Genomic DNA, 12899 nt, shown 5'->3' on the forward strand with positions numbered 1-12899 from the left:
GTTTATTTCTTGCTGGTGCCACCTGTCAGCTGCAGTGGCTGTAGCTTGGCTGTGGCTGTTTGTTCATTCCAAGGTCCAGGGTGAAAAAGCAGCCCTAATCGTGCACATGCTGTTCTCACACTGGCGGCAGGAAGGGGAGGGGTGACCCGCACAACAGCTTTTAAAGTTTCTTCCTGAAAGTCAGCTCTGGTTACTTTACAGATGCCTTGGAAGTCACAGGGCCAAGCTCAACATCAAGGAAAAAAGCCAATAATTGGGAATGATAGAATCTACCACCCTTCTGGAACCCACAACCAAATCAAGCAACGGTCCATCAGGAAAACGTCAAGCGACCATAGGTGTCTGGGGTCACGGGAAATCAGGGGCTTGCACCGAATGAGGTGGGGGAGGAAAGTCAGGGAAACTGTTGCCACGACCTCAGCCCAAGCACCGAGGTGGACGGTCTGGAGCTCGCGGGGGTCCGCTGCCGTCCCCAGCCCTGGAGAGCCCTCGCCCGTCTCTCGTCTGCAGCAGGGAAGCAGGTGCTTCACGAAGGCTCCCTGGAGAGCAGCCCTGAAGTTCACGGCCACGCTGCCGGCTGCCTCCGGATTTCTCCTCGGCAAACTCGAACGTTCCAGAGGCAGTTCTGGGAAACGCGGCTCCCAGCTTGGCACGGGCCGAACGCTGGTGTCCGCCCCAACCCCCTAGGTTGAGGTCTGACCCCACCGTTGACAGTACTTGGGGACAGGCCTCCGGGGCCATGAGGCCCAGAGGGCGGGACCCCTCGACGAGAAGGCGGCGGACGTGGTCTCACCTGGAACCGCCCCTAAGACGACAGCGGCCAACCTGACTGAGCGCTTCCCGGTGCCGGGGCGCCCGCCCTCAAGGCCCCCGCCGTCGGGAGTCGGCGGCGGGTGGGCCCCGAGGCCGCAGCCCCGAACTTTAGGAGCAGGGACGGGCGCCCGCGCCCATGACAGCGGCCCGCGCGGCAGAAGGCGCGCCCGGCTTCCGGCCCGCAAGAGGCGGTGCGACCGAGGCCCCGTCGGGCCCGTCGCGCCGCTTCCGCCGGACTAGTCCCAGCCAATCCGGCCCATCTGAGCCAATCCCGGCGCGCGCCGTGGGCGCCGGCCCATTGCAGCCAATGAGAGGTCCGGGCGGCCCGGCTGCGCTGGGGGCGGAGGCGGGAAGCGCGGCGATGGCGGGCAGGCGCGGCGCTCTCATTGTGCTGGAGGGTGTGGACCGCGCGGGGAAGAGCACGCAGAGCCGCAAGCTGGTAGACGCGCTGTGCGCCGCGGGCCACTGCGCCGAGCTGCTGCGCTTCCCGGGTGGGCGAGGCGGGCGCGGGGTTCCGGGATGTCGGGGGCCGGGGAGGGGATCCGGGGGCTACGGGGGCCTCGCCGGCTCCTGAGGACGAGAAGCGAAGGCCTCCTGCGCTGGACTCGCCCTCGTTTGTCCGCGGGTCGGAGCGCGGGGACTGGGCCCCCTGTGGTCCCCGAGCCTCAGTGGGACTAGTCTGTGGTTCTGTTTTTGCGCAGCTGCCCCGCGGCTGATGTGCATAAAGTCACGTGTTTAGTGAGTCTTGACGCATGTACACCCAGGAAAGCGTCTTCACAACCAAGAGAATGAGTGTATATGTGACCCCTGAAAGTTTCCTGGTGCTGCTTTGTAATCCAAGTCTCCGTTTTGTCTTGGGTTTCCCGCCCCCCGCCCTTGCATGGTTGTTTACCCTGTGAAGGGTTTTGTGTCATATTTTTAATTTTTTAAGGTAGAACATTGATCTTGAAAATGCTGTAAAAATATCAATACTTAATCAAGAGAAGTTCAAGGTTTACAAACAGGGGTAGGGGGATGGGGGGATGCTTTTTTAAATTTTCTTTTTTTTTTTTTTTTTTTTTGGCCACACTGTGGCATGTGGAACTTCACTGACCAGGGATTGAACCCGTGCCCCCTGCGAGTCTCAACCACCAGGAAGTCCGAAAGTGCTTTTTTTGAATATTTATCATTTTAATCTTTAAGCCAGCCAGTCTACAAATCTTACACAGTTGATCCTTGAACAACATGGGTTTGAACTGCAGTGGTCCACTTACATGCATATTCTTTTCAATAAACACCTACAGTACCACGCAGTCCTGGGTTGGTGGAATGCAAGAATGCAGAACCTCAGATATGGAGGGCCGACTCTGGGAGTTGAATACCCTTCTTTTGGTATCAAGGTGGCTCCTGGTGCCGGTCCCCCTGGGTTGGCAGTGCCTTTGCAGTTGCTGCTTCCTACCTGAGTTCCTTCTTCCTGAAGCGTTTTTCATCCCAGAGTGTCTGCACACTGCTGCCCTTTCTCAGGAAAAGGTGAACCTGTCTAAAGTTGTAAAATAAAACTCAAAGTTAGACTTGGGTCAGGGCCTGGAAATCTGGCACAAACTGTTAATGTGGATGGAGAGCCTGACGTCACTCTTGTGTGTTGCTCTCTTTTTTAGAAAGATCAACTGAAATTGGCAAGCTTCTGAGTTCCTACCTGGAAAAGAAGAGCGAGGTGGAGGACCACTCGGTGCACCTGCTCTTCTCTGCGAACCGCTGGGAACACGTGTAAACAACCTTGTCCTTCTGCCGCCCACCCCCCCCACCCCGCTTCTGTGCCTCCCCCTGGGACTCTGAGTGCAGCTCTTGCTTCTGAGTGGTTGAGAGTCATGCTGGAGACTGTACCTTTACAAGGTTCTTTTATGCACAGATCCCAAAGAGCACTAGTTAATGCTTTTTTTTCTCCCCCCCCCCCCCGCCCCTGGCTTTTTGTAATTAATAGACTGTAGGTAGTTTTAGATACACAGAAAAGAGTCCCCCATACCCCTGTCCCTTCCTCCTCGCCCAGAGCTGCTCTTATTTATGTCTTTGATGAACCAGTGTTGACACATCATTAAGTGAAGTTGAGTTTGTGTTGGGGTGTGCCCTCTCACGCCCTCTTTTTGATTTACATCATCTTGGTGGATTCCCTCTTCACCCAGCACAACTGTTGACGAAGTGCCTGTGGGGTACACTCTCAGGTGCTTCTGTTTCCATTTACACACGTATGTAGGTAACATATGTCATCGGAGGTGTTTTGTTTTAACGTGAACGAATGGGATCCTACCGTACAGATTCCCTCACGGCTGGCTTCCTAAGTCCGCCTCACGATCTCCACTCTTCCTCTTCTCTCCCGTCCCGGCGGCCTGCTCTCCGGAAAGGCTGCTCCACCTTGGATTAAGTGATGCCAGTGGACGGACGTTCAGGTGGTTGTGCCTTGTTCCCTCTCACAAGCAAGCTTGCACTACTCTCCTCTGGCTTTGGCTTAGCTGGTAGTCTAGTCTGGAAAGGCCTCCTCCTCCGTGTATTAGATGAAAATGAGGGCAGATTTACAATCTTTAACACATCTGGGGTTTATTGACGTAAATGTTGTGCTTTTCGCTTTTTGTGGATTTGTAGAAAAGTAACGTCAGAGCAACTGAAAATGAAAAACGGTTCTGACTCCATTCCCTAACTGCTGTCTGCTTCCAGGACACAGGCCTGCAAGTCTCTGGGCCATTTGTTCTGCCACAGCTCCCCCTTCTGATTATTCCAGCCACTGCCATCAGATCAGGTTTGCTGACACTTGAAAGTCGTTGGCTGACAGGTTGGATGCCGGGCAGCGCTGTGGCCCCTAGTACCCCTCAGGTCTGGTGTGCAGGGCGGGCCTGGGAATGGGTGCTCAGTTAACCTGGGCTGTTTTGAGTCCACCCTGGTGCTTGGAGCACTTTCTGAGGGAACTCTGGTTACTTCCTCAGCCCCTGGTTTTCTGCTCTTTTGCTGTGCTGCGTCTTTACTAGGTCAGCTGCTGGTCGTGGAAGTCATCTCCCCTCCCAGCTGCTGTGCGGTTTCCCTGGCACCGATTCCGGTAACGGCCTCCGCTTCCCTCCCCGGCTGTTTGCCAAAACCTACTGATCCTCTAGGGCCATCCAGGAATTAAATTCCTGGAAATGAGCAATATCTCTTACTTCCCATAGCAATTTAGCAATGTTCTTCTCTACCTATTTTTAAACTTTTTATTCTGAAATAGTTTCAATCAGACAGGAAAGCTGCGGGAGTAGCACCGAGAATTCCCGGTGCCCTTCCCCAAGCTTCACCCGTTAATAACATTTTGCCACATTTGCTTTACCATTTGCTCACTCTTTAAAAATCAAGGGCTATTTTATGAAATGCTGGGTTTACCTGATGTTTCCTCACGAGTAGATTTGGGTTTGCATTTTTGGTAGGAATACCGCAGAAGTGCCATTGGGTCCTCTTGAGGGCATCGTGGCAGGATGCGAGGCCACTTGGGTTTCCCCTGATGAGTGAGGGGGCTGCTGGCCAGGCTCTTCCACTAAGTGACTCTCTTTCCTGTTGTAAATAGTCAAAAGGGGAACTCATAAACCCATAAATATCCCCTTTCTATGAAACTCACCTCCTAGTTTGTGTTGGTTAGTCATCCTGCTGGAGTCCGTTATTGTGATTTTCTGATTCTGTCATTCCCTCCACACTGATCAGCTGGCATTCTGCGTAAGGAAGAGCTTTCCTGCCTTCCCCGTCCGTCCATCTGTCCGTCCATCGTCAGTACGGACTCTGAGTCATAAGCACTAGTGGTCGTCATTCTGCTGTTCGGATTGTCCCAGCCTTGGCCTGTGGGAATCCCTTCAGGCTGGCTCCTTCGTCCCTTGGACGTGTTCTTGGCATGGCAAGGTGTTCCGGCTCTCTGTGCCTTCTCCTGCGTTAGCCGGGGCCAGCTGTTCTCTCCGCTTTGTGGAGGGTGGACTTCAGAGACCGACGTCTGCTCCTCAGCGTCTGCACGTGTTCACGTCCCCCGCATCTGTCTGACCCCTGCCATCTCGTCCAGCACCCGGGCTCCTCTGCCCCGCCTGCCCTCCACGGGCTGGTTTTAGGATCACCGCCCCCACCTATGTAAAGCCTGCCTGGGGCTCACGGGTGGTTGCAGCTCTGTCGTTAGAACGAGGGCACATGGTGCTGTGTCCAAACATCTCAAGCACGCCTTTGCCCTTCCACTGTGTTCATTTGGGATATGGGTAGGTTCATTTGACTTTGCATACAATTTTAGGGGTTTTTTTCTTTTTTTTTTCCCCATTCTTGTTGAGTTCAGTTTTTGAATACGTAAAACATGAAATGGTTCTAAGGGTCAGAATCATACAGAAAGGTCACTGCCCTGCCCATCCCCTTTCCATCCAAGCCCTGCCCTCCCCTGTCGGTAAGCAGGCCCATTCACTTCTAAACAAAGTCAGCAGATACCTGTTGTCTTGACTCACCTTCTGTCGGATATAAAGGCAGCCACCTGTGTGCTCAGTGTGCTTTGCTTTGTGAGCAACGTGTCAGGAGGGCGTTTATGGGGCATCTTTCTCGTTCTCTGTACAGTTGCATCTTCTGTGCTCGTGCCGTATTCTACCAGCGCTCTGTTCACAAGATGAGGTAGTTTTAAGTGTTGATAATTTGCACTTAGGAATGACGCTGTGGTGGGAATCGCGTCTCACTGTCGGAGGCGCCCCTGCCGTGCTGTTCTGTGAGCTTCTCACCGTGACAGTAGCAGACGCCTTTTGTTCCCCGAGTACAAGCAGTGCTTCTGGCCGATGCCAAGCCTCTGTCTGCACCCACCTTGCTAAGGTCTCGGGGCCGGAGGGTGGTGGGGACCTGCTGCCTCCTGCTGGAGGGTGTCCTGGCTCCCAGGTGGACGCACGAGCATCCTTCATCACCTCCGGGCCACGTCCAGCCTTCCCTCCTGTTGGCCCGGCCCCTGCTCTCCCCGCAGGGCCCGGCCCCTCCTCTCCCCGCAGGGCCCAGCCCCTCCGCTCCCGGACAGCCGAGCTGCCTCTGGACAGCTGCCAATGCCAGTTGTATTTATCCCCTTTAGTGGAGTTGTCTTTTCGTGCTGGGCTTTGGTAGGAGTGAAGAGTCAGAGCCTTGGGGGATGGAAGTCAGGCTACAGATTGCTACCCGTGCATGATTCCTTCATCATGTTGGCTTCTGAATTGAATTGTGTCGTCAGGGTGATTTGAGCATGAGACTTCAGGGCCCACGAAGCCAGGACCATGGCTCACAGTAATTCTCTTTTTTGTAGGCCGCTAATTAAGGAGAAGCTGAGCCAGGGCGTCACCCTGGTCGTGGACAGGTACGCCTTTTCCGGGGTCGCCTTCACCAGCGCCAAGGAGGTGAGTGCAGCTCAGCCCCAGCGCGTGGTTTGTGCCTGGTGTGGACTCAGTGTGGTCCCTGTGGGCACAGAGCAGTCGCAGCACGAGTCTCTTCATGTCACTGCCTCCAGGGGTTTGAGATCCCCGTGTTCACCAGGTTAATTTGGTCTTTATTGACGAGAAGAGAGACCTTTTTTGTAGCTACAGGTTGTTTTCACAGATACAACTGCGTTTTTCATTTGGCCGATACATTTCACATGATACATTTACACAGATGGTCCATTGGCAGACCTGTTTCATCCAGCGTCTTGTTTTCGGAAAAGACGGTGAGAGTGTCTGGGTTGCTTTCATGCTGTGTTCCTGACCCCCTGTTCCAGGGAGCTGCTGTTTCACAGGCATAATGGCAGTGACTACACTGCCCTTTTTTCCTGCTTTTTATTTAAAAATTTTCAAACATACACCAGCAGAGAAAAGAAGCCACCCAGCACCGTCACCTGCCTCAGAACCTTCTGGTCTCTGTGACCCCCAGACACATCATCAGTCCCTTCATAAACATGTCGGTGCACATCCCCAAAGCAACTTTTCAGAACCCTCGTCTCACCCCATTCCGGAATGTCATCATTCAGTCAGTGCAGAGGTCCCAGCGCTCTCAGGAGCCGGGTGATCCGGCTTGTGTTTTTACAGCTCGATTGAATCAGAACCCAGCCAGTTAAGGTCCATTCTTTTTTTTTTTTTTTTTTTTTTTAATTATTTTATTTCATTTATTTTTGGCTGCATTGGGTCCTCGCCACTGTGCGCAGGCCTTCCCTAGTTGTGGCGAGTGGGGGCTGCTCTTCGCCACGGTGCACGGGCCTCTCACTGCAGTGGCCTCCCCTGTTGTGGAGCACGGGCTCCAGGCATGTGGGCCTCAGCAGCTGTGGCACGTGGGCTCAGTAGTTGTGGCTCGCAGGCTCTAGAGCGCAGGCTCAGCAGTTGTGGCACACGGGCCTAGTTGCTCCGTGGCATGTAGGATCTTCCCGGACCAGGGCTCGAACCCGTGTCCCCTGCATTGGCAGGCGGACTCCTAACCACTGCGCCACCAGGGAAGTCCACAAGGTCCATTCTTGAAACGTCTCTTGAATCTCTCGATACGTAGGTTCCTGCATCTCTTTTCTTCCTTCCGCTAAAATGTTTGAATTGTTTATTTTCCCAAGTCGCCCATCAAGAGGCCCAGCGTGCCTGGTTGTCTGCGTTTTGTGCTAACAGTCTTTATCGCGGTTAGTTCACGAAGCGCTGCACAATGGCAGCCTTCTAGCCCCGCCAGTCCTCCCGCACTAGCGAGCTGGGTCCTCCTTTAGGGCGGTCCCCCGAGGCACCGGCCACACGGCTCCGTCTGTGAAAAGCACGCGGGCTCGGGCAGGGCCGACGGGCCCCCTTCTCCCGTCAGGGCGTCCTGGCAGCACAAGGCTCTGGGCCCACAGCTGGGTTCTAACCCTAAATCTTCAGAGCTGTGTGGCTCTCTCTTCCTCTAGAAGTGGGGACACTATTTTTAGAGTCGCGAGGATGAATGAGATGGGACGTGCAGGAGACAGCACACGGGGCGCTGGCGAGCGTCTCCAGGATTGGGGTCCTCCCCTCTCTGTGGAAGGGGGTGACGCCCTGGCCCGTCTGCTGCCGCTGCTTGGCCAGAGGGTGTGGGGCGCACGCACGATGCCCTCGGTCCCGGGCCCTGAGTGACGCGTCCTGGGCCCCGGGGTGTTCTGTCCACTGTGTACGTATTCACACGTCAAAACACAGGAAGGTGATGGGAGAGAAAGCAAAACGCTGGAGACCTAAGGACAGAGCTGCTGCTGTGTAAGAACTCTCCCCTCAAACGTCAGCTCGCCTCTCCCCCTTTTTGATGAATTTTGAAACCAGGAGTGAGAGCGTGTTAGGCTGGCTCCGTAACGGTTGGGTTCTTCGTCGCCAGAATTTCTCTCTGGACTGGTGCAAGCAGGCGGACGTGGGCCTCCCCAAGCCGGACCTGGTCGTGTTCCTGCAGCTGCAGCTGCCGGAGGCCGCCGCGAGGGGCGAGTTCGGCCGTGAGCGCTACGAGAGCAGCCCTTTCCAGCAGCGGGCCCTGCAGCGCTTCCAGCAGCTCCTGGGAGACTCCAGTCTGCCGTGGAAGGTGGGCGCGGTGCCCGGGCCCTCCTGGGGGCGGCGCTTTCTGGTCCTGGGGTTGGTGCAGGACGTGGGTCGGTGCCCTGATGCTGGCCCAGGGCAGGGCTGCACGGGCAGCGGCTCCAGAGCAGCTGTCCCGTGCGGGGGACCCTGTGCCGAGCCGGCCGTCCAGCGGGCTCCCGTCCCCTGCTGGACGTCAGCTGTGCAAGGCCAGCGTCCAGAACGCCGAGTCCGTGGGGGTCAGGCGGCGGCACTTTCGCTCCCGTGTAACCGGCTCGAGCGTGGGGCCTCCCAGCCCCTCCACGTTGACTCCAGGCGCCAGGCAGCCCGCACCCGCCACAGCTGCCACCTCCCTGCTCTCCGTCCCCGCAGCCTGGCGCCCGCCCACCTCAGGGCACGTGCCCCGGCGCCCCGGCCCATCCTCCCTGCACGCGCCCGCCTGGCACGGCCGCTGCTCTCTCACTGCTGGCGGTGTCCTCGCCACTTGGGCAGGTTCCGGGGTTTGGGTTCTTGGCTCTGGCACCTCGTGCTTCTCCCTCGCCCTCCGGCTGTGCCTCCCCGCTGTCCTGCCCTGGGTGGTGCTGGTCTGTGGCCAGGGCCGGGGCTCCTCTGTGTGCAGGTGCGAAGTACGCCCTTGACCTTTCCGTTTGTCTCCTGTGTGCTCAGGGGGATGGAAGGAAGGGCGTGTCTTTCCCCAGAGGGAGGCTGCAGTGCGGTGCCTCAAATCCCCGTCACCTCTCTGCTGGCTGCTTCTATCAGCTACTGAATTCCAGAGCTTTCCTCTGTTTCTCGGGTTTTTTTTTTTTGGCTGTGCCATGCGGCCTGTGTGTGGGATTAGTTCCCCGACCAGGGATCGAACCCCTGCCCCCTGCATTGAGAGCACTGGACCGCCAGGGAAGTCCCTCTCTGTTTTTTTTTAACTAGTTCTACATGGTGTGAGTTCCTCTTGATTTATACTAGATTTCAGCACCTGCTAGGAACACGACAAGACTTAACAGCATCGGGAACGTGAAAGGGGAAGGCCAGCCGGCGCTCTCCTCTTCTTCCTGCACTGAGTTTTCGTCTTGTCTCGTTTCCCACAGCTCTAAGAACTTCCTTTAATGTTTCCTGTAGGGCAGGTCTCCTGGCATAGCATTCTCAGCTTTTGTTTATCTGAAAACTTATTTTTCAAATTTTTTTTTTAACAGTCACAAACTTACAGAAAAGTTTTAAGTACGATACAAGGAATTCTTCCCCAGGACCATTTGAGAATAAATTAGTAGCTGACACCCCCTCCCTGTCACAATGGGGCCAGTCACGTGGATCCGCTCCTAGTGCCTGACCCCCCTGGTCCCGCTAGTGACCCTTGTAACAAAGGACGTAGTTCACAGGCACACTCTCTGGCCTCCAGCCTGTGACTTTCTCAACCTTGACTTTTTTGAAGGTCGCAACAGTCGCTTTGTAGCCGAACCTCAGAATGACTTTGTGATTGGATCAGGTTGTGTGTCCTTGGTGGGCTGTCGCTGCCCCGTCACGGGCTGCGCGCCTTCGGTGTGTCGCGCTCCAGCGACGCTCCCCTTGACCTCTGGGTTAAGCGGTTCACGGTGAGGTCGCTCCGCGTCCCTCTGCGAGGTGGTGCTTTGAAGCCACGTAAAAACCTCGCTGCTCATAGATTTGCAGTTCGTTTATATGTTTACACTTGCACGGACTCATGTTTGTACGGCTTACTCACCAGCAACCCGTTTTCCTCGCAATTGGAGGCGCAGATGGCCCCAGGTCTGGCCCCTGGGTGACCCCCACCCCAGCCCCGGGGCCTTCTGATCAGTTCCCTTCACTTCCGGGCCCTTCCCGCTCCCGGCCCATTACGATCGAGCCCATTAGGCTCACCCTGTGCCTTCCCGGCCCAGCGTCCCGAGTTGTTCCTGGTTCCATTTTATGGAGAAAGAGATAGAGACGGTTATTTGGGCCCCCAGAGGACGAGGGGTATCCACGTACAGGTTCACACGGGAGGTGCCACGCACCGTGAGCTGCCTGGGTTGGTTCTGTACCAGAGCTCTGCCGCTGGGGCTGTGGACGGTAGGGTGACCTTCAGGCGGGGCAGGGGGGCCCGTGGGGAGGCGGTGTCGCTCCTGATAGACTTCGTGCAGCGGTTACAGCTGTCTGAGCATATCTACACCCTGGAGCTTTTCCAGAGTTTGCTGCCCCAGAGGCTGCCTAGAGGCTCTTGGCGCCCAGGGCCGAGCCTTGGCTGAGGAGGGGGCTCCCAGGCACGCCCACCCTCATGTGGCCCAGTACGTGTCCCTCCCTCCGGTGGAGAGTCGCTCCTCTCGTGGGCTGGCTCCCCGGTGACCGAAGGTCCACGGGTCGGCAAGGTGGGGCAGCCAGCTGTCGGGACGAAGCCCATCGTACCAGGGAGAGGAGTCGGACCCGAATTGGGCTCCCGGCAGAACTTGGGGTCCAGGCAGGTCCGGGCGCAGCCGTGGAGGGGCGGGAATGGGCGCTGCCCTCGCCGCCTCTGCTGGTGGCACCGGGGTCCCCTGGGGGTGAGCGTCTGGCCGGGGCTGCAGCCAGGGGGCCGGGCGGCTTGGTCCCAAGGACCCATCCAGCTCACTGTCCCCAGGGGAGGCCGGGGGTCAAGGACCCCGGAGGAGCGGAAGCCGTGCCCTCCGGAACCTGACCCGCCCGCTGAGAACATTAACCTGTCTCTCCCCCGCCCCTGTCCCCCCCCCCCCGCCCCGGCCCAGACAGTGGACGCCTCCAGGAGCATCGAGGACGTCCACCGGGAAATCCGCGTGCTGTCTGAGGGCGCCATGCGGGCCGCTGCACACAGGCCGCTGGGGCAGCTGTGGACGTAGAGGGACAGAACCCCCGTCTGCCATCCGCAAGGCAGGAGCCGCGTGTGCACAGCGACCGGGGGGCGAAGCAGGGCTCCCCGTGGAGCGGCCTGCGGGGCGGCCTTCTCCTGCCCTCACCTGTGCCCCGAAGATACTAATAAATTAGTTATTGTGTTCTGCTTACTGAAGTTTCACAGTGACTGTGTCCAGGCAGTTCCATCGGGGTCGCTGATCTCCTTGTGGACATCTTCAGACACCCGTAAAGATGAAATGAAAACGGCTGTGGGCAGCCCCGGGCCTGGCATGCATCAGCTGTGCCTGGGCTCTGAGCGCCGGCCTAACGTGCCGACCTCACAAGGCCTGACCGGGCTGCGTCCGAGCGGCGGCGCCCGTCTCCTCGGAGCACGCCCAGTGCTCGCTTTGCTCTTCCCTCTGTTAAGGTCTGAAATGCAGGCGTGTAGTCGCTGCATCCTGTGAAGTTACTCCAGGATGCAGTGGCCCTGCAGTGGACGGTGGGCAGAGCCCCCGTCTGCAGGGCACCACAGGTCTCAGCGCCCTTCTGTGCGTGCCAGGAGACTGGATTCCGAGCAGAACAAGAGGATGTGACAGTTTAAAGTGTCACAAGACAGTCTGACCAGGGCTTGGGGAAAACCCGCATGTGGCCAAGCGGGTCCCAGCTCAGCGGTGGCGCCCGCTCCCCGCACCGGGCAGGGTCCCTTCTCGTCCAGGTTGAATAGATGAGGCTGCCCATCCACAGGTGCTTGGCAGGTGGGGGCAGCCCAGCCCTCAAGGGAGGACAGAGGACACAAGCGCTGGGGGTGGCTGGAGCTGTGCACGCGGACGGCTGTGCGGTCAGTTCACAGCGGGTCCTGCTGATGGCACCAGGCTGGCCTCGGGCGTCTGTCCGTCTGAAGGGCCTGGCTGTGTCCACCCCGACGTGCAGCACATGCTCGAGGTCAGAACTCGGGGCCCGTGACCCAGTGACAGAAACAGTTGGGAACCGCTCGCAGAGTCAGACCACTTTCGTTCCGGAGTCCCAGGGTCACCCGTGGGCGTGGCCTGGCAACCCTCCCATCCACCTGCCTTTTGATCTTTCACACGACCAAGGCCACATCCTAGGTGAAGAAAACGAAACGTGGGGCGGGGGTCTTGAGAGTACCGGGCCGTCAGGGAGGCTGCATCGGCTGTGGACCTGGGTGGGATGCCCGGAGTGCGCCGGGCGGGCCCCCGAGTGGGAGCTGGGCACCAGACGAGAGTTCTCTGGCCCAGGCCAGGAGCGGGGCCACGGAGGCCCAACGCAGACCCTCTCAGGGCTCAGCCGTGCGGGCGGGGGCGGGCCGGAGCCCAGGGGAGGAGAGGCCAGAGCTGAGTGGGGCCCACGGGCAGCTGGATGGTGTGAAGACAGAAATGGTCCCGGAGGCCGCAAAATTAACGGGCCACTTAAACTTTCTTCAGTACGCCCAGCACGGGTTTTAAAACATCTCGCCAGGGCTGCGGCAGCCGGCACTGCCGAGGGGGCCGCGTGTCCAGAGGCGCCCTGACCCTCTGGCTTCCCCTAAAGAAGTCTGTTGGGCCCCACGGCCGGCAGAATGACAGCCCCCAGAGACATCCTCGTCCTGACCCCCGGAGCCTGTGAGTAGGGCGCCCACCTGGCCAAAGGGACCAGGAGGTGGGAGGCCACCCTGGATCGCCCGGGAGGTGGGAGGGGCCCACTCAGAGGAGACAATGCCGGCTCTGCGGGGGGTGCGGGGGGGGGGGGCAGGTGTTGATCCAGGGGACGCGGGGGCTTCTAGGA

General features: G+C 58.1%; 1 protein-coding gene across 2 annotated transcripts; it reads left to right on the plus strand.

Moving 5' to 3' along the window:
- The first annotated feature begins 1133 nt into the window (after nucleotides 1-1133).
- On the plus strand, nucleotides 1134-11287 carry DTYMK (deoxythymidylate kinase). 2 transcript variants are annotated; one of them, XM_068544040.1, is made up of 5 exons: nucleotides 1134-1304; nucleotides 2451-2559; nucleotides 6083-6173; nucleotides 8101-8298; nucleotides 11019-11287. In XM_068544040.1, the coding sequence occupies exons 1-5, from the start codon at nucleotides 1175-1177 to the stop codon at nucleotides 11268-11270; spliced, it is 780 nt and encodes a 259-aa protein (XP_068400141.1). In that variant the 5' UTR covers nucleotides 1134-1174; the 3' UTR covers nucleotides 11271-11287. The 2 variants fall into 2 exon arrangements, with proteins under 2 accessions (XP_068400141.1, XP_068400142.1); XM_068544041.1 differs by having other exon boundaries at nucleotides 1135-1304; nucleotides 11015-11287.
- The last annotated feature ends 1612 nt before the right edge of the window (nucleotides 11288-12899 follow it).

This window comes from Eschrichtius robustus, chromosome 5 (assembly GCF_028021215.1).
Source record: "Eschrichtius robustus isolate mEscRob2 chromosome 5, mEscRob2.pri, whole genome shotgun sequence".
NCBI lineage: Eukaryota > Metazoa > Chordata > Mammalia > Artiodactyla > Eschrichtiidae > Eschrichtius > Eschrichtius robustus.